The 17,856-nt window shown below is 39.7% G+C and overlaps 1 protein-coding gene across 4 annotated transcripts in view; it reads right to left on the minus strand.

The window, feature by feature from the left end:
• The window catches only part of LOC144062112 (dedicator of cytokinesis protein 9-like), a 37,702-nt gene extending 22,659 nt beyond the window's left edge, over positions 1-15,043 (minus strand). For 3 of the 4 annotated variants that reach the window (XR_013296338.1, XR_013296339.1, XM_077583097.1), the window contains exons 1-16: positions 14,761-15,043; positions 12,649-12,765; positions 6,463-6,552; positions 5,925-6,007; positions 5,245-5,314; positions 4,883-4,978; positions 4,406-4,540; positions 3,472-3,643; positions 3,163-3,218; positions 2,882-2,956; positions 2,676-2,816; positions 2,229-2,576; positions 2,060-2,142; positions 628-750; positions 467-546; positions 197-384 (exon numbers count right to left, since the gene is read on the minus strand). Coding sequence is in view for 2 of the 4 variants with exons in the window: in XM_077583097.1 (XP_077439223.1) it covers positions 197-384; positions 467-546; positions 628-750; positions 2,060-2,142; positions 2,229-2,576; positions 2,676-2,816; positions 2,882-2,956; positions 3,163-3,218; positions 3,472-3,643; positions 4,406-4,540; positions 4,883-4,978; positions 5,245-5,314; positions 5,925-6,007; positions 6,463-6,552; positions 12,649-12,765; positions 14,761-14,880 (1,977 nt within the window). In the remaining 2 variants the exon portion in view is untranslated. The remainder of the gene's footprint in view (positions 1-196; positions 385-466; positions 547-627; positions 751-2,059; positions 2,143-2,228; positions 2,577-2,675; positions 2,817-2,881; positions 2,957-3,162; positions 3,219-3,471; positions 3,644-4,405; positions 4,541-4,882; positions 4,979-5,244; positions 5,315-5,924; positions 6,008-6,462; positions 6,553-12,648; positions 12,766-14,760) is intronic. The other variant, XM_077583081.1, reaches the window with a different exon arrangement.
• Between the last annotated feature and the right edge of the window lie 2,813 nt (positions 15,044-17,856).

Genomic DNA, 17,856 nt, shown 5'->3' on the forward strand with positions numbered 1-17,856 from the left:
GGACAGATGGAGAAAAATCTGATGTTCTCTTTATAATTGGCTAAGCTTGTGAATATCAACACTGTATTCATGAATGAATCACAGGCTGCTACCCTGCCTAGATGTAGATTTGCAATCTTAAAAGCAGAATAGGTGAACATGATCCAAAAGCTTTCCAATCAGTCAAATGTTGCTAATGTCTGTATACTGCGTGTACCTTAGCAAAAGATTTCTGACCATCATATTTCAGGTGCTTTGGATATACATAAAGGTGATTTTTATAGATGGTAAAGGGTTGAGAGCACTTGGCAATGGAGGGTACAAATTCCTCCACCTCCAGAGCGACACTGTTCGATCCATTTACTTCAAAGTTCCTCAAAGGGATGTAGGAGGAAGTGAGGCAATCTGCAATAAAGGAGCAAGAGATACTTAATTTTATTTTGGTTGAGGGTTAAATTATTTTTATGTCAATATTTAAAAGATTTACTGGTCACATCCGGGGCGACACAATCAATGGTTACATCCAGATTGCCTAACAGCACGGGAAGTTTAGCCATTTTCTCTGGTCTGTTGGGAGAACAGAATAATGAATGGAAAACAGCTGTAAGAATAACTTGCAGGGATATTAGCACAAAGGGGAAAACTTACTTTCTAAAGTCAGTAAGAAGTTTGAACATGTCCTCATCTGACAACTTGCTGCTGTCTTGACGATAAAGAGCTGAGAAGCGAGCGTTTTTGTCCAAAGTTCCTGATGCATCTTTGAAAACGGGCCTGTAGGAATACATATTGCCGAAGAGAAATCACATCACAGGTTTCAATGAAGAGTGTGTAGCTGAGGTGCAAAATTAAGTCAGACAGAAATTATGTGGGAATGTACTGTTATAACATAATAGTGATGGATAGGGAGCCTCACCTGATCTAGCCGACCCTTGGCCCACACAATTTACACACTAATTGTACAATATGCTTGAAAGACAAGAGCCTGATGTCTTCATATGGACTATACTTATGAGTTAAGGATATTGGGCTTTCGGGTGAAATTTCAGGATGAACATAAATGCTCTATAAACTTTGCAGGTAAACCTATAATGGCCTTCTCTAAAACTTTAAATGCACATGTCCCACATGTCATTACTTTTTGCACAACTTACTGTTCTCTACTTGAGCTGAATGACAAAATTCACAATAAGTGTTTGATCCATGAATAATAATAATAATAATAATAATAATAATAATAATAATAATAATAATAATAATAATAATAATAATACATCATGTTTAGAGGCGCCTTTCTTGGCACTCAAGGACACCATACAGTTTATTGACACCCCCCCACACACACACACAAAAAAAACACAAGTGAGGTGGGGTGGGGTGTATTGAAGTGCAGAATGACATTAAGTTGGATATGCCGTTTTAAACAAGTGTGTTTTGAGTTGTGATTTAAATTGTGTAAAGGAGTCTATGTTTCTGAGTTGAGGTGGTAATGGATTCCAGAATGGAACAACACCTACTGTATCTTGGTCCAATTAGAATTGATATTTAAACAGTCTTCTTTATCATGCTATTTACACTTTGATATCATGAGACAGAGATAACAACAGTACGCTCCAGGGTCGCGGGTAATGAATATTTTCAGAATTTAGTATTCTACTGATTGTCCTATGGATTCATTGAGTAATCGGACAGAAAGACATCTCCTGCCTCACCACCATTACACTTATTTCTGCATGCCGTGTAGCACATCAAGTGGAGTGGGCATCCATGGTAACAGTCCATGCAGAAAAATTATACCTGAGATCTAAACAGGCCACATAACACGAGTGATATTAATTAAACAAAGCCTCAAGGCTGAAATTTAGCTGCAACCTTTTGAAATTTTGATGGATCGGACTCCTTTTGTGAATGTTGTCGTTTAGCTCCTTAGAAAACAGCAATTGTGCAAAAAGTACTTAAACTGTTGGAGAAGGTCGCATTAACTTTACCTGGCAAGGTCTTGCATTTTAGGTTCATCCAGAAATTCGCTAACATTTTTGAGTAATGTAATTAGAAGTGTTCAGAGTTGAGAGGAAAAAAACACCTTGCAGACCAAGCGAACGGCATCCGGTACTGGCTCAATCTGCTGCAGGCCATCTTTGCATTCTTCAGCACCCTTTGAGCCATCTAATCAGGACAGGAGATTACTTTTCTGAAAAACCACATAAATAGAGGAAGTAGATGGGTACATGCTGTCATTGTCATTTGGGCACCTTGGTGGAGTCTGAGCTCTTCATGTAGGGTTCAGTATAATGGGTGATACCCCCTTGGAGGACTTTCTCAATCCTCGCCACCAGGAAGATTTCAGGATGGGGACACGTGACTGAAAACACCCCCTGTTTGGGGTATTGGAGAGCTGTCTCTGGAAACCCACTGGCCAGCCTTTGGTTACCAAAAGGATCCTCACCCTTACAACCATTCATGTGCAAATCGTGGCCACAAGCAGAGTCGGGTGTCATTTGTCGGACCAAAGGGTGGTTGAGATCCACATGGAAGTCAGCTGAGATTTTTCTGCTGTTTTGAACGTCGAAGAGGGACAGAACCACATAGAAAGGTTCCACCTTTCATGAAGGAAAAATAACATTTATAGTAATCTAAATCATTAAATTAAATCTAAATAAGCATACGATTGACAAAAGACTACAATAAAGTTAACATACATTAGTCGTTGGTCCTTCTTCATTCTCTGCAATGCAGCACTGCAGGTTAAACAACAAATCATGACAGCTGACCAAGACCGTCTTCCCAAATTTCTCCTCAAACTGATGCACATCTGGCTCAATGCTAGTAAAATCCAGTTTCTGTGAATAGAGCACCATTATTAAAAAAAACTGTAAATCATGACATTGTTTTTGATTTTACACACCTGTGTGTCAGGGTCCAATGTAAACAACTTTAGCCTGGCTTCACTCCGCATTTTAAACTCAATATCTCTGGCCGTCTAGAAAGAAAGCAAAACACCAAACTGTCACAAAATTCAAGTACAGATAGTAAAATTGTGTGCTCTTCCTTTTTCATGTTTATGATTGCCATTGCTTCAATATTCTTGTAATGAGCATTTATGATTATTTTTCTAAATTGTTTTACAAAATAATGTTGGTGGTTGAGAAGGTTTACTTGGTAAATGAAGGGAAGAAAAAAATCCACCTGAAAACTGTCTTGAAAACTCGCAGAGGAGAGGCCGGATTTTCCATCATCCTCATCTGTGGAAAAGATCAACTTGAGTTCTTTTGGTTGATGACATTATATAAAAATAGAATGACATGTACAGTACAGTCTCAGTCTAAGTACAGTGATTAAAAGACAAAGGCATTATTATTAACCCATTGTTTTACATGGATGACAGGGGTGGAATCCTTTTTTGGATGTATGGATGTATGGATGGATCATAGTGATATGTAGTCAAAAAACAACTCATGACAAATGTGTAAAACATAAATAAAAATCATACAACACCTTGTAAGTCCCTGTGATGTTTCTCCTGCACGGCCTGTTCAAAGCTGCTATTGAGAATTTTGTTGAGGGTACTGATCCATTCCTCCATCTCCAGTTCACTCTCTGCAGCCAGCAAGAATGTGCTCTTATCCTGCATTTTCAACTCAAAGCCAAACCTCCTTACTTTATTGTTCTGGAAAAACAAGATAAGAAATAATAAAAGGACTTGAAATTGTAAAATTTTGTTTGATTGGCAATAGTACATGATAAACAAGATCTATGGGGGGGAAAGTCATCTGTCTTTGCAAAAATCAAAACACTGTGGCATCGGACAAAAATAAATCAGTAAATAAACAACACAAAAAAAGTTTGTGTTACAGTAGCACTCAATTGGGAATAAGGTGCCTTTCTGGGGTAACAAGCGAACAGGCGCAAAAGCTTCAGGGGTGTGCCTGTGCCTGTCAGTGCAAAACAAATGATTGACACCAAGCCTTATGTCTCTGATTGGTTGATTTTCCACAGGCACTGTGGTTTCTTTTACGTAATTCCTCTCTGCTTTTTTGTGTTTGTTTACTGTTGTTGAGGTTGCATAAGTGTGCGGTTGACAAAAATGCAATCTTTACAAAAGTTCAGTTTTGTCAGATTGGTATTACCTCAACAAAGTTTTCATTATTGTGATTGTATGGCACTTATGTTGTTTTTAAAATGCTTTATAAATAAAGCTGGATTGGATTTGAAGTTTTTTTCTTGTGTGTGGAACTGCACTGCATCATAGTGAGAAGTGGTTCCAATACTTTGTCCCTCGCATTTACCTTAATTTAATAAAGTTCCCAAAATATTACAGATAGGCAGCTCAGTATGCAATTTCACACCCATGCAAACTAGATAATAATCACAGCAATATGCATTGTTAATTTGTGCGTGTGTTTGTGTGTGTAGCCCTTCGCATCCTAACCTGAACAACCCCCATGCATGAGTCAAGGAAGATGGTCCCTTTAGGTTCTTTGGAGGTGTTTTCATCTTTGTAGAAATTGAGGTTGTACGATCCATCTCCAAGCTGAGCCAGATGGAAGTATCTCCTTTTGAAGGACTACAATGACAATTTGCGGCATGATGTTAATGGCGCTGCTGTAAGGAATGTGAAACAAATATCTTCAAACATAACTAAAGGGAACAACTTGTGCTGTTCCTTAACTCCCCAATCCATTACCCTCACCTAGGCCTCATTAAGCGTACCATCAGCGTAGAGACAAACCTTTTCAAGCAAAGTTGCAGGCCAGGAAAAATATTAACATGAGCTGTAAGAAGATAAAAAGAAAATAACGGCCTGTATTGATCTTTAAGGCCTGAATACCTGCCATTGACCTACTCAGGAATGTGGATTACACAAGATAACAACGCCCGCAGTGGAGAACATTGTACTGGTACTCACTCGCATAGTAACACTGATTGCACTGTTCACGTTGCCTTTGTACAGCCAGCCGTGTTTAGACACTCCTCCCTTGTGAGACCCAAGTGAGTCTGTGTCCTGCAGGAGGAAGTGCCGAACAAACACATGAAGGCATTTGCAAAAATGTCCTAAAGTACTCAGAAAGCAACTCAAAGCAAACACGTGACATGCTACATAGTCTATTCATGCACTATATTTTCCATTCATATTCAGTTACTAGGCAAATCTGCTGAATGTGATCTTAAGATGCTATTAAAGCTGCGACAACTTCATCAATTTAGGAACATCCAATTGCACGTTTCTATGGGTGGTCTCGTTAGGGAGAACGTTGTAAGAGTTATTACCTCATCATTTTCCACATCTTCATCCACCTCAAACAGGTGAGTGACCAGCTTCTCAGGCCTTAATACCTTACTGTAGGCAAGAGTACATTTGACTACAATTTCAACAAGGATTACATTTCTAAATTATTTCTCAACATGCAAAAATTATTCAATACATTTCACATTTTCAAAGGCACTTGGTGCAGGAAGTATTTGTTTTGTGGTCCTTCCCCTGGGGATAAGGTCAAGGCCAAGGCCAGTGTTTGTCCAGTCTTATCCTCTACAATATCAGAAATTCGACACTTAACATCTGGAAAGCCAATTTCCTCCGTCTTAATGCTGGGCTTTTGCATATTAATTCCTTTTAGTTTGGAACTATTATTCACGCTGATTTGTAATTTGGGAGAGGAGCAGCTGCTACTCTGGCGTTCCTGCAACTGAAACACTGGGGAAATAGTAACACTTTTGAACTGTAACAAAGGATATCAACAATGGTCTATGAATAGCATAGTATGTCAGTGGTTGATAAACAGTTCCTCCTCTATTGTGTTTTACATTGTAGCTCCAAAACAACAAATTTCCCTGTGTGCTTCAAACCTTTGAGATAAAACATTTGCAAGGCATGTAAACTTGGGCTGTGCATCTCTGAACATGACGTTTTACAGATTTTACCTAACATCCAGCTTTAGCTATAGACTCACTTGGGAAGCTGTCGGAAGTCCCCAGAGTATTCTTCATATTTGTAGTTGACCACATGCCAGTCTGACTTATATGTTTTCATACACTGTGGAGAGACAAAGTGAAGGTATATGCATTATAAAATAAATAATAAATGTATGCATACCAAAAAGGCTACTGAAAAGAAGACTCATATATCTCTTCTGTAAATGCATAACATGTGCAGTGAGGTAAAATCTCTGGAATCTGGAATCATTCCCATGTGTATCATGTATTCCAGGTTATGATGTCATTTCTGGCACAAACTACGGCAGAACGTGCTTTTGCACTTACGATCAGACCGCACCCAGACCAACCTCGGCACAGTCTGCTGAAACATGTGTAGCATCAAAAACAACGCCCATCTTCCTTTGCATTTCACTGAGAGTGGAAAAGTTCAATCCGAGGATAACATTTGCCAATGTGTCTGTATTGCCAATGTTTTCTCTGATCCAGTTGACTCTTCTTCAGCCTTTGAAGGCACAGTCAACGTGATAGCAGGCTTCATGTGGTGGGTTTTACCTCTTGGACAAACAGTGACTGTGCTTTTTGTTCTGCATTTTCTGGCACAGTAGAGAACGCAGTCCGGCCCTGGCGCCTCAGAGTGCAAATCTGATGAGACAGGCACAAAATCAAACAGCCTAAATTAAGATTTCTGGAAATGTTTTAGTCGGAAAAAAAGATCTTACAGTTTTTTTCGATTGCATAAACACTAAAACCAAAATAATTCCATAATTATCAACACCTTACACTGAAGGAGCAAAATATTAGACCAGATTTTCACCACAATTAACACAAAGTCAGTTTCACACTGTTTTCAGAACAACACACACAATGATTTGCGAAACACTGAACACACTTTTATACATTAGACACAGCAGTATGTCATAATGTCACTTCCTTGCAATTCTAAAGCACTGACTGACAAATGAAGTTGAACACTATAAAAATGCAGCAGGTATGTTTACTTGCTTTCAACCAAAATGGAAGAAATCAGAGGAAGAAAAGTGAGGGTGAGAGCCGGAATCCATGGAGGACGAGCAGAAGGTAGAGGTTGAGGAACAACTGAAATAGGACAACGTCCTCAAATTTGTCAAATAAAATTCGTGCAACGCTATTTGATAATGTAATCAACCATGAATTGATGCTGAGGGAGGCCTTACAACAAGACAATGGGTTAAAAAAAAAAATCCTACGAGAATATTGCCTACGATGTTGATTAAATTTGCTGGTCAGATCTAAGTAGGCCAGGGGTAGGACAACCCCGGTCCTAGAGAGCCGCAGTCTTGCATGTTTTAGATGTCTCCCTCCTCCAACACGGGTGATTCAAATGATCAACTTATCAGCAAGCTCTGGAGATGCCTGAAAAGGATCTTCACCTATGTTGGAGGATTGACATCTAAAACACATAGGACTACGGCTCTCTGGCACCTGAGTTGCCTACCCCTGAACTCGGCGATTTATTCAATTTATTTTATTCTTTTTTTTCTTTTTCTTTTCAGTAAATTTAACCTGGGCTGGGAGTACAGTATTTTATTTGTCTATTTTCTGGGCTGACAGTGTTGGGACACATTTTTTTGTGATTGTCTATCTTGATTGATTTTGGTTATATGAAGACAAATGAATCCTATTTTCAATAGTGTGTAGCATTGATCTCATATTTGACTATTTTACCATATTGTGTATTTGTACTTTCTTTCTGTACTTTGCTTACTGTAACTGCTAAAAGTTGAAGTAAAACATTGCGGTGTGTAACTGGTTCAAACAGTTACACCTTATGACACGTGAGTATGTCATATTAGCCTGGAAATCCAGACTCACTCGCGGCTTTGCCGGAGAGTGAATCTGGTCACTGGTCAACCACCCTATCAGTCGCATTTCTGATGCGGGGCAAACATGAGCTAACAGACAGTGGACTGAACCAATGAGCGAAGAGCAGACGTGACGTCAGAAAAGCGACTCATTGAAGTATTTTATTTTTTTATTTTGCGGACGGAGTAAAAATCCAACATGGTTACTAGCCGAAGAGAGACAGTGGTGAATGACGTCGTTGTTGAATGTCGTTGTTGCGGGAAAAACTGACTGAAGAGTGACATCGCTCACGAAGACGACGTCACGCAAATAGACGAATTTGATTGGGCCGTTCTGCCGGACGCAGCCGAATCGCTGTCTATGGCCGCCTGTCCAGACCCACTTTCTTTTTGAAGAAAGTGGGTGTGGCTTGCCAGGCTGATGTCAAATGGCAACATAAGATGGTTTATATACATGTGTTTAGAGTTTTGACAAGAGTGATTCATTTTGCACAGCATGTGAGATGTTCTGCATCTCATGTGCAAACTGTGGTTATTGTGTGTAGTTTAAAAATAAATAATCTGAGCCCTGTTTTGTATTTCGTGCTTAAGCAATCATAAAAATATAAATAAAACTGTAAAAGGGAAGTGACATCATGAAAATCTGAAGGACAAAATAGTAATTGTTTAAAATTAAATATAGAAAGCCAAATCCACAGTTCAGATTTTGCAGTCCGAGCTACCGTTTTTTTAAAATGGGTTCATAATTGGAAAAACATCCACAGTATATTTATTTGCAGATTCCCCTGCAATTTCTCAAAATCCAAATCCTACTACATTTTCTTTTTATTGAATTGTATTCTTCTGAAGAGCTGTAAATGCATTGCTTTCCTGTGAAGTGCACTACAGATCATTACCACCGGATTTTCTCATATCTCTGATGTCACATTTAGCAAGAAGTATTCTCTTCATAGATTACCACATATCTGATTGATAGTGATATAAGAAAAAAAGGCTGCAGAGTAGGATGCCCAGTTAAAAATCTCCTCAACCTTATTAGACATATAGAGTCAGAAAGGGGAAAATCAAGGCTGGTGCCGCAGGGCTTGCAGAGTGCAGCCACCATTAAATGTTACTCAACACATGCAAGTTGCTGGAAAGCTGGGCTACAATGACCTAGATTTGTCATTGCTCTTCAGTATCTCATATTCTTACACAAGCATGCATTATTGGATCTCATTTGCTGAGTGGACCATGAGTCGAGTAATATTTTTAGGGTTAGCGCGGCAGCTTAAGTGCATCATTTTGATATGACGAAAGCACGCCACAGCTCGTCATTCCAAATACATTAGGTGAATGGTACCGTGGCAGCAACTCAATTGCAATGTTGCCAAACATTGCAATTGAGTGAAAGGGCTCACTTTTCATAGACAGCTTATCTGCGCTATTCTCAACTCGGACTTTTCTTGCTTAAGGGTGGAAGTACTAAACAAAAGACGTACAATATGAAAATTTTGATGTACACTAGCACATTGCTTTTGTGCATTAGTGTACTTAGTTGTCTACACATCCCCAAATATTTTTAAATAGATCTTTTCTTGATGATGAAAAATAATTCAAAACAAATCCTCTCACACTGCCATCAATCAAATGTGGTCAAATTAAGAGCATTCCTTTCCACATTGTTAATGCTGGACTTTGAGGAGCATGTTCCAAAAGGCTGGCATCTTGGCAGCTAAACGAAGCAATGCTTTCCACAGTCTTGGCCACGATCTCTTGCATACACACGTCTTGCGCTCACATGCACTTGAGGGTGGAATGTGTGCATGCAAACTCTGAAACTGCCAACCTCACACTCCCTTCTCTTCTCCTCTCCTCCTCTCTGGGGCCAGTGATGTAAAACATATGGCAGGTTAGACAGCAGAGGGAAAATGAATTTTATTTTTGGTGCTTTGGTCCACTTGTGTGCACCAGTCCACCTGCAACCCAAATGAGGGCAAACGGTATAGCAGATAGATGGATATGTCTGGCTTTCAGCAACCCTAATCAGTCACAAAAATATGCACCCCTGTCTCAACTTGCCTAATGGATGCCGATTACTGCCGCAATCTTTCTTTCTTTCTTTTTTTTTTACAATGAAAGGGACTTTCACGCTCAGTGATGCTAAAATTGCAAACACGAAGCTACATTGCTACAGAGGTTACTCAGGATTACTGTATAGGCTAAGCCCAACCCTATCTCCATATGCCAAACCCATATGTGCAGAACTGAGAAAATGAGCTCAGTCATTGTGGCAGTAAATAGTTTCAAAACATGAATAGTAAGAGCCAGGAGTAGATTCATTATAAAAGGCTGCTAAAATGCTTACAAAACCATCTACTGCATCAATTTGGCTATGCATTCTGTGATCCCGTGTGTTAATTTTCCCTCTGTAATTGCATAAGATTGTGGCGCCCGTGGCTCAGGGTGTAGAGACGGTCGTTCAGTAACCAGAAGGTCGGCTCTTCAATCCCCACTCTCCCCAAGTCATGTGTCGTTGTGTCCTTGGGCAAGAAACTTCACACACATTGCCACCAGTGCTACTCACACTGGTGTATGAATGGTGCGAATGTTTGGTGGTGGTAGGAGGGGCCGTAGGCGCGCACAGGCAGCCACGCTTCTGTCAGCCTACTTACTGTAAGTAGTTTACCGCCACCAGAGTGTGAGTGCATTAATAATGTATCCATTCCATTGTAAAGTGTTTTTTAGTATTCAGAAAAGTGCCATATAAATCTGATGCATTAGTATTGCTAATGAATAAAGCCCTACAGTGTATGTTACAACATGTTATACCGACCCTTAAAAATGCCCCTCATGGGCTCTCAGTGCCTTTAGAATCACATCTGCTTGGAACTTTCAAAGAGATATTACAGCAAATGGCTTGTCATCAATTTCTGTCCATCTTCTCACATTTGATCTTCAAATATCTCATAAATAAAAATAACACAAAGAAAAACAAAACAAATAAAAAAGTTTCTGGACTGCTCACCATTTTGTTTTTTTTATTTTTTTGTTTTTACAGTTAACCAAGTCATGATTAGCTTTCAAATAAAACCTGGCCATAATTCCATTCTTGGAAAATGTGGGGGACAGGTCTATTTGTATCACTTTTTATACTTTTATATATTTCTTGGAATCAATATATCATATACAAACAAAATGTATACTAGATGAAAGACCAAAGTCAATTTTTTGGAGTTCATGTCATTTTCATACTTTGTGTCAGTGCAGAGTTATAAGCCATCAAATAGAGAGACTGAACATGTGACATGTTGCCCCACCGATAGGTAGGTTGTCACAAAATATGGGGTAAGATGTCACACCGGATTTTGCAACTAATAAAACAAGGACAAAATTATCCTTGTTCCCCTCGGGTTTTATTATTATTGTTTTTTAAAGCCAGAGAAATTGTTTATCATTTATCATGAAAATTTACCATAGCCATTGAGCAAACTTCAACATAAAATATTTTGAAATAGATTCAAGTCCTTAGGAACTGCTGGCATATGGGTCACAGCTCTCAGCCTCAAATGCCTGTTTTGCTTCCTTTAAATTGGAAATTTGAGATTAAATTTAATAAAATAAAATAAAATGCATTTCGGTTAAAGGATGGATTGATGGTTCATCGTGAAACTTAAACCCATCCTCACATGTGGGCATCCTGTAGTTCCAACAATTGGAAAATTCATTTTTAAACAATGAAACAAAACCTGGGTAACTAATTTCCTCACTCTTCAGACTCATCATCTGAAGAACAATTCTGGCATACAAAAACAGAGTTGCCTGAGTTGCAATTTTCATTGGTCCATTCTTTGCATATGTGACAACAAACCCCAAAATGATTAAGACAAGTTGCCCCAAACAACCATGTTGGCTAATACTTGCTCTAGTTTAAAGTTAGTTTAAAACAGAGCAGTGACTGGGGCATGACAAGATGCCTGAATCTCTCCTCTAACGAGTCCACATGATTTGCTGCTAGAATTTGTCCATGTATGACGCCTGTTCCAAAATATATGAAGTTGAAATATTTTACTTTGGGTTGTGCAAAACAGATAACTGGCCCTCATCTCAGCTAACAATGTGCTATTCTCTTCTTGGACAGTACACAACCCCTGACCATTTATACAAAGAAAACTAGTATTCCACTTTTTCGTTGCGCCCTTTGGTGGACAAGAAAATTGCAATGAGACAACTTAACCGTGATACAACTAGCCCCGGTCTCCCCTAGTACACTGGATGGAGCCTTGAGATAAAAATACCTTAATTTCGCTTTGTCGATTTTTCCTCTTGAGATTCAAGCAAATATATGAGACCCCCCACCGCTAGATGGCAGATGCAAATTTCACAACCTTCAGCATACATCAATTCACATTGGTTTCCTTGCAGTGTAAGGACAATAACGGTTGGTGTCTGTAATGTGCCATTAAAGTAGTTTTCCAACTGAGAATAGAGTCCACAGAAGAAGAAGTTACAGTCAAGGTACGTGCCTGTTTTTCTGTATTTGCGTGTTATGTGGAGAACAAACGTTATTACTGTTTGTTCTTATACAGTATAAGAACATTTTGGTGGAGAGTAAAAAGCACGTTGAAAAACGATGTTTGGTGTTTCGGTGGAGCGGCTGGAACTGATTATTTGCCTTTCCGGCCATTTCAATGGGGTAAGACGATTTAGGATGTGAATGTTTTGATAAACGAGCATGGTCACAGAAGAAATTAAACTCTTATCTCAAGGCACCAGCCGCACCACTGTATGTTATAGTACCTTCTCACTCTTAAGAAATACCCATTGGCTTTGTAACATCCATTCTTTCTTTTCTCTTTTCATATTCCTTGGATAATGTCATTCTTCATAAACTGATGTCGCAATAAAACACTTTTACCTGAAAGTCATCCAGAGGGAACTGCAGCATGTCCCGCAGAGCATCACTGATTATCTGCATTCTGCTTTGTATGATCACACTCTCATAGTCCAGAGGCTCTATGACCTTGGGTTTGACCTATGAAAGTAAACAATAACATGGCATCAACGTGTGACAAAACAAACTTGTGACCGGTAACTGTAAAACGTATCAGAGAACTTGTTGTCAGGAGGAGAGGCGTATTCAAGCTGTGTGGACAAGATGACATTGTTCTTTCACAAGGGATGATAAGGGAAGGGGGCGACGGAGGGATGAGCATGGGATCTGTGTGTGCGTGCGTGTGTGTGTGTGTATGACTGTACCAGCCACTATGTCATTATCTCAAATGCAAAATCGGAATGAAGTACCGGTAATTTGCGGAGTACTCTCCTCTTTTTTATAGCAATTGTCTAGTGGTGAAAAATAAATAATTCATTACTGCACTTCAAAAAAAAATTCTGGTACACTGCACTTTTACTTATGTAATTTTTTTTCAATTTTTTTTTACTTTTACTCCCTACATTTGCAGATATCTGTACTTTGTACTCCTTACTTTACCAACTTACAGGTCCAGTGCACTTTTTTTACTCTTACTAGAGTTACGGTGTTGAATCCCGACTTTGATATACTGAATATGACCCATCCATCCATTTTTTTGAGAGGCGGGGTACCTAGACCAATTTAGAGTCATCAGTTAACCAAACGTGCGTTTTTTGGAATGTAGGAAGAAGGTGGTGCACATGTGAAAAATCCACACATGCATAGGCAGAACACCAAGCCCCAAACCTCAGAACTAAAAATTTAGATGGTAGAAAATACTGTCAAAATGGATTATTATGCAACTTTGTTTTCAAATAAGTAAAATAAGTAAAATAATAATAATAATAATAATAATAATAATAATAATAATAATAATAATGAAGCCACAAGTGTAACGGTACACTCTAAAAAAAAGTTGGGGCAAAAATAACCCAATTATGTGTCAAAAATGGACCGATCCACTTTATGGGTCAATTTGACCCAACTTTCTGGGTTGTTTTATACAAAATGACCAAATGTTTTGACCCAAGTAAAGGATCTGACCAATATTTATTAGTTGTTTTACCCTAAAAAAAAAAACATTTATTGACTCAAAGTTGGGTCAAGTCAACCCAAGTAGAGGATCGGTCAATTTTTTACCAAGAGTTGGGTTATTTTTGACCCAACTGTTTTTAGAGTGTATTAACTTGTAAGTCAAGGTACTATTGCATCTCCAAATGTTGTGTTTTAAAACTCCCAAATTTGCCTGCTTCCGACGTTAGCACATCACTGGCATAGTAGAGGTGGAATACGGCCAGAGTGCTCATGCCCTTTTTTGTGTGGCAATTCTCGTTGTCCCAGACACCGGTGCTGAAAATGCCATGCATCTATTTGTCTGGCAAAGCCACAAAATCTCTATGCGGGTGCACTTGAGCGACTGTCTGAAAGGGCAGGCAAATGGGTGCCAGTGTGCCAATTTTCCAGGAAGGCATTTTGGTTTAAATGTGCCCTGCAACTGACAGGCAATCAGTTCGGGGTGTACCTGTCGTCCAAAATTGGGATGTGATAGGCTCCAGCTCACCTGTGCCCATGAACATAATAAGATGTTGAAAAAGAATGGCTGGTTATATATATACGGTGACCTAATCACCTGTAGATCACGGTTGAGTTTCTGAGTAACTAGCAATACAGCTTCTCAATACAACTCTTGTCATCAGAGACATGTGGCTGTTAGATGGTTGTCGAGAGCATGCTGTATTTTATTATGTTTATTCCTTTTCTGTATGTCCAAAGCATATGTCAAAATTTTCAAACTTCCAGAATCTGTGGCACGGGAAGCGTTAAGAAGCAAAGGGAACCTAAAAATAAAGATCAACATTCAACCCCTTGGGGAAATATACCCCGGAGCTGCTATTTCCCATTTCCGTCCAGTTCCTTTTAAAAGGCATCTTCAAAGCTGCTCTTAAAAGCCAATCTGGAAGATTAGGTTTAGGAAGGTGTTTTCAGATCCGATTGCTTCTATGTAGCAATCAACTCACTCAGTAAAAGTTCGATGGACTAACATCAGTAACTTACCGATGCCACCTGTGACCCAGCCTCCACCTCCTCCGCCTCAATCTCTGCCAAGCACTTGTACTTCTGTGGTGACTCTATCACCATCTCCCGCTTGGGGGCTTTTCCTGCCCGTCCCTGCATAGCGCTTGGTGCCCAGTACTGCCAGCCTGTGATCAGGGGTGAGCGTCACTGTGCTGTGCACGCTGTCATGTTGTGAGGCGGACTGAAGGAGCTCCAATGAACTTTTACTTCTGTGCTAAGTTACAGCGCCTGCCTCCTGATTTTTCAGAAGAGGGCCCCTCCCTCCTTTACAGCTGGGATTGTGTTTATGTGCGTGTTGTAGCCTATGTTATGTGTGTAGGTGGGAGGTGCACAGAAACCAGCCTCTCCTCCATTAAAACATGTCGTCAATGGGCCAGCTCCAGCTGTGTATCCAATCGGATGATGAACTTTTATTTCAAAAGTTTTCATTTTGACTTACTAGAATGTCTACGGCAACGGAGAGAAATACAATCTGTGACATCGCTTCAGACCCCAAGAGTCATTTACTAAGCTGCTTAGAGCCTATGGCTCTAAAAACATATTTCCATGGTATATGGGGAGCTATTTGATACCCAAGTGTCAGTCTTGGACCAAAATATAACCCTTTATTTTTTTACACAGACCCAGAATTACAACTTTTGCACCACTGTCGCATTTACAAAAATGACAACTGAAATCCATAAATATTCATCACTAGTTTGCGGGGAAGTTATAATAACAATGAACCATGTTTTCTGCTGAACATGATGGGTGTTAAAATCACAGAATGATTCTTTTAAACAGAAGATTCAAATCAATAGCTTACAGAGCCCACACAATAGACAAAATAAAGAGGAATTCATTAATAACTTGGTTGCTGTAAGGCTCACTGTATAATTTTTTAATAAAAAGACCATCAAATTTTGACAGCAAAATGAACATATACAGTACATATTACCCTGCTGAAAAATAAATAAATAAATCACAGCTTTTGAAATATTGACTCAAATAACTGCTATTTAAAAACACTGTACTGCTCTACAGATAAAGCTGAGCTGAGAATATTGAGCCATCAACGCCGTCATCATCCTGACTGCTCGGTGTTATTTTCATTTAGTCAGATAGTAAATGATGTATTAGGCCAGTCTTGTTGAGTCTCGGCGATGGCATTGCCAGTTCTGCATGATAATAACCCTCTTGTCAAAAGGACTCTGCTGCACTGAGGTCATCCCTGCTACATTCACCAACATCTGAGCAGCACTTTTCACACTATGAAACCTCCGAACACCATTGTTGCTATTGTAACATGCAAATTGCATATGCTGGCAGATAAGAAAATTGAGTTCACATTAGTTCCGATAATTACAATCCTCCTTGTAAAAGTGGAGAAAGCAGGAAGTGGAGGATGATTAACGCTATTTGCTTTTTGAACAGCTTGAAACCATTAGGAAGTGTATGCTTTCCACACCCTTCCCAAGAGACATGCTCACTCTCACATGCAATGATGACGTTAAAGCTCTTAAACACACGTGCACATGCACATGCACATGCACACACCTACCTCATAGACACGTAGATGTATTGTCTGGGAAAAAGCCATCACTCCTAGCACTCAGAAGGGAGAAAGTGATAATGTCTTGCCCGGAAAGTAATCAAAAATCCTTCTTTGACAGCTGTGCCTTCATAGTCAGACATTCTGCAACAGCAGGTATGCATGAAAAACTTTTAAGAGGAGAATTCCCAACGTCTCGATGATGTCAGCGCTCAAAGTGATGCTAATTGGGTTGGGATTTAGCATCGCTGAACAAAATTAAGAGCTGAAATTGATCCACCTAAATGACATTTGTTTCTAATTACCCCCACAGAGGTTGTATTTTTATGTTCCCATCTACTTTTTTTTTTTTAACTTTTTGCTGCCATTAGCCATTAGTCAAAAAATTGTCATGAAGAGGTGGGGCATATGTTTAAGGAATACCATACTCAAAATTATTTTGTCATTTGTATACATTCAAGAGTGAGAATCAGAAGGTGTGACAAGAGAAAAATACACACACAATGATCAGGGTGGAAGGAGGTCTCTAAGTGCCCACTTCACACATCTGTGATCTCCCTAGCCAACTTTACATAATCCGCCCGTGGACGTCTTGAAGTTCCTTATGAGCACACTTTGTCTCATCAGTTTCTCCTTCCGTCATGTCAAGAGCTGTTCATCTCTCGTGCGCCCATATCAAAGGAAGTGCGACAAGTGTCAGCTAAAATACCAAAACACGGTCTAAACTGCCTCCGTGCAGTTTCAGACCACATCTCACGCTAGATTTGCACTGGGCACTTAAATAGATAGAAATAGAAATAAATAGAATTTTGAATTGCATTTTGTGTGACAAGAGTCATCATCTACACTTTAGAGGATACACAGGAGACACATTCTTCAAGGAAATGAGATTTGTATACACTGAGGAGAAAGTCATTAAACTCTGCGAGGTTTTTAACGAGCTCCCCGTAGGAATTGCCACTCCTCCAAATTCCGTTGCCCCGTTGAACAAAGCACAGTTCATCTGAATTTAAGAGAGCAGCACCTCCAACAGATGGACACTGGTAGTACAGCCAGCCCATAATGCCACGAGAAATGGTCTGCCACCATGCAGGGTACGTATTAGAGATGCTTTGCTCCACTGGTCCTTTAAAACCTCTTCACAGGATGAATGACTTGTCTGAAGGTGAGTGGGTGTTCCTTATCACTTTGAACCATGGAAGATGTTGAAAGCTCCAGTGATGCCAAGCAGCTGGCTCATATTGATAGTCATACTCCTGTGGGAATGGAGGGAAGAGTGCCAAGAGGAGAAATGCAGCGCAACTGTGCTGGGAGTTAACGTCCTACTTTTTACCATCCTCTGCTAGCGGGAGAGAGGAAGAGGATCGCCGAATGCTTGCTTTGTTACCTCAACGGCTTGCTTTCTCCCTTCACTGCTTTGTCATTCCCTGACTTTGCCATGCCTTGTCAACACTAGAAGCTGTCAATGCCACATTCTCCTGAGAATTACAAAGGATGATGTACAGTACATGCAGTAAATGGAATGAAAATGAATGCTTTAACTT

Source organism: Vanacampus margaritifer, chromosome 1 (assembly GCF_051991255.1).
Source record: "Vanacampus margaritifer isolate UIUO_Vmar chromosome 1, RoL_Vmar_1.0, whole genome shotgun sequence".
Lineage (NCBI taxonomy): Eukaryota > Metazoa > Chordata > Actinopteri > Syngnathiformes > Syngnathidae > Vanacampus > Vanacampus margaritifer.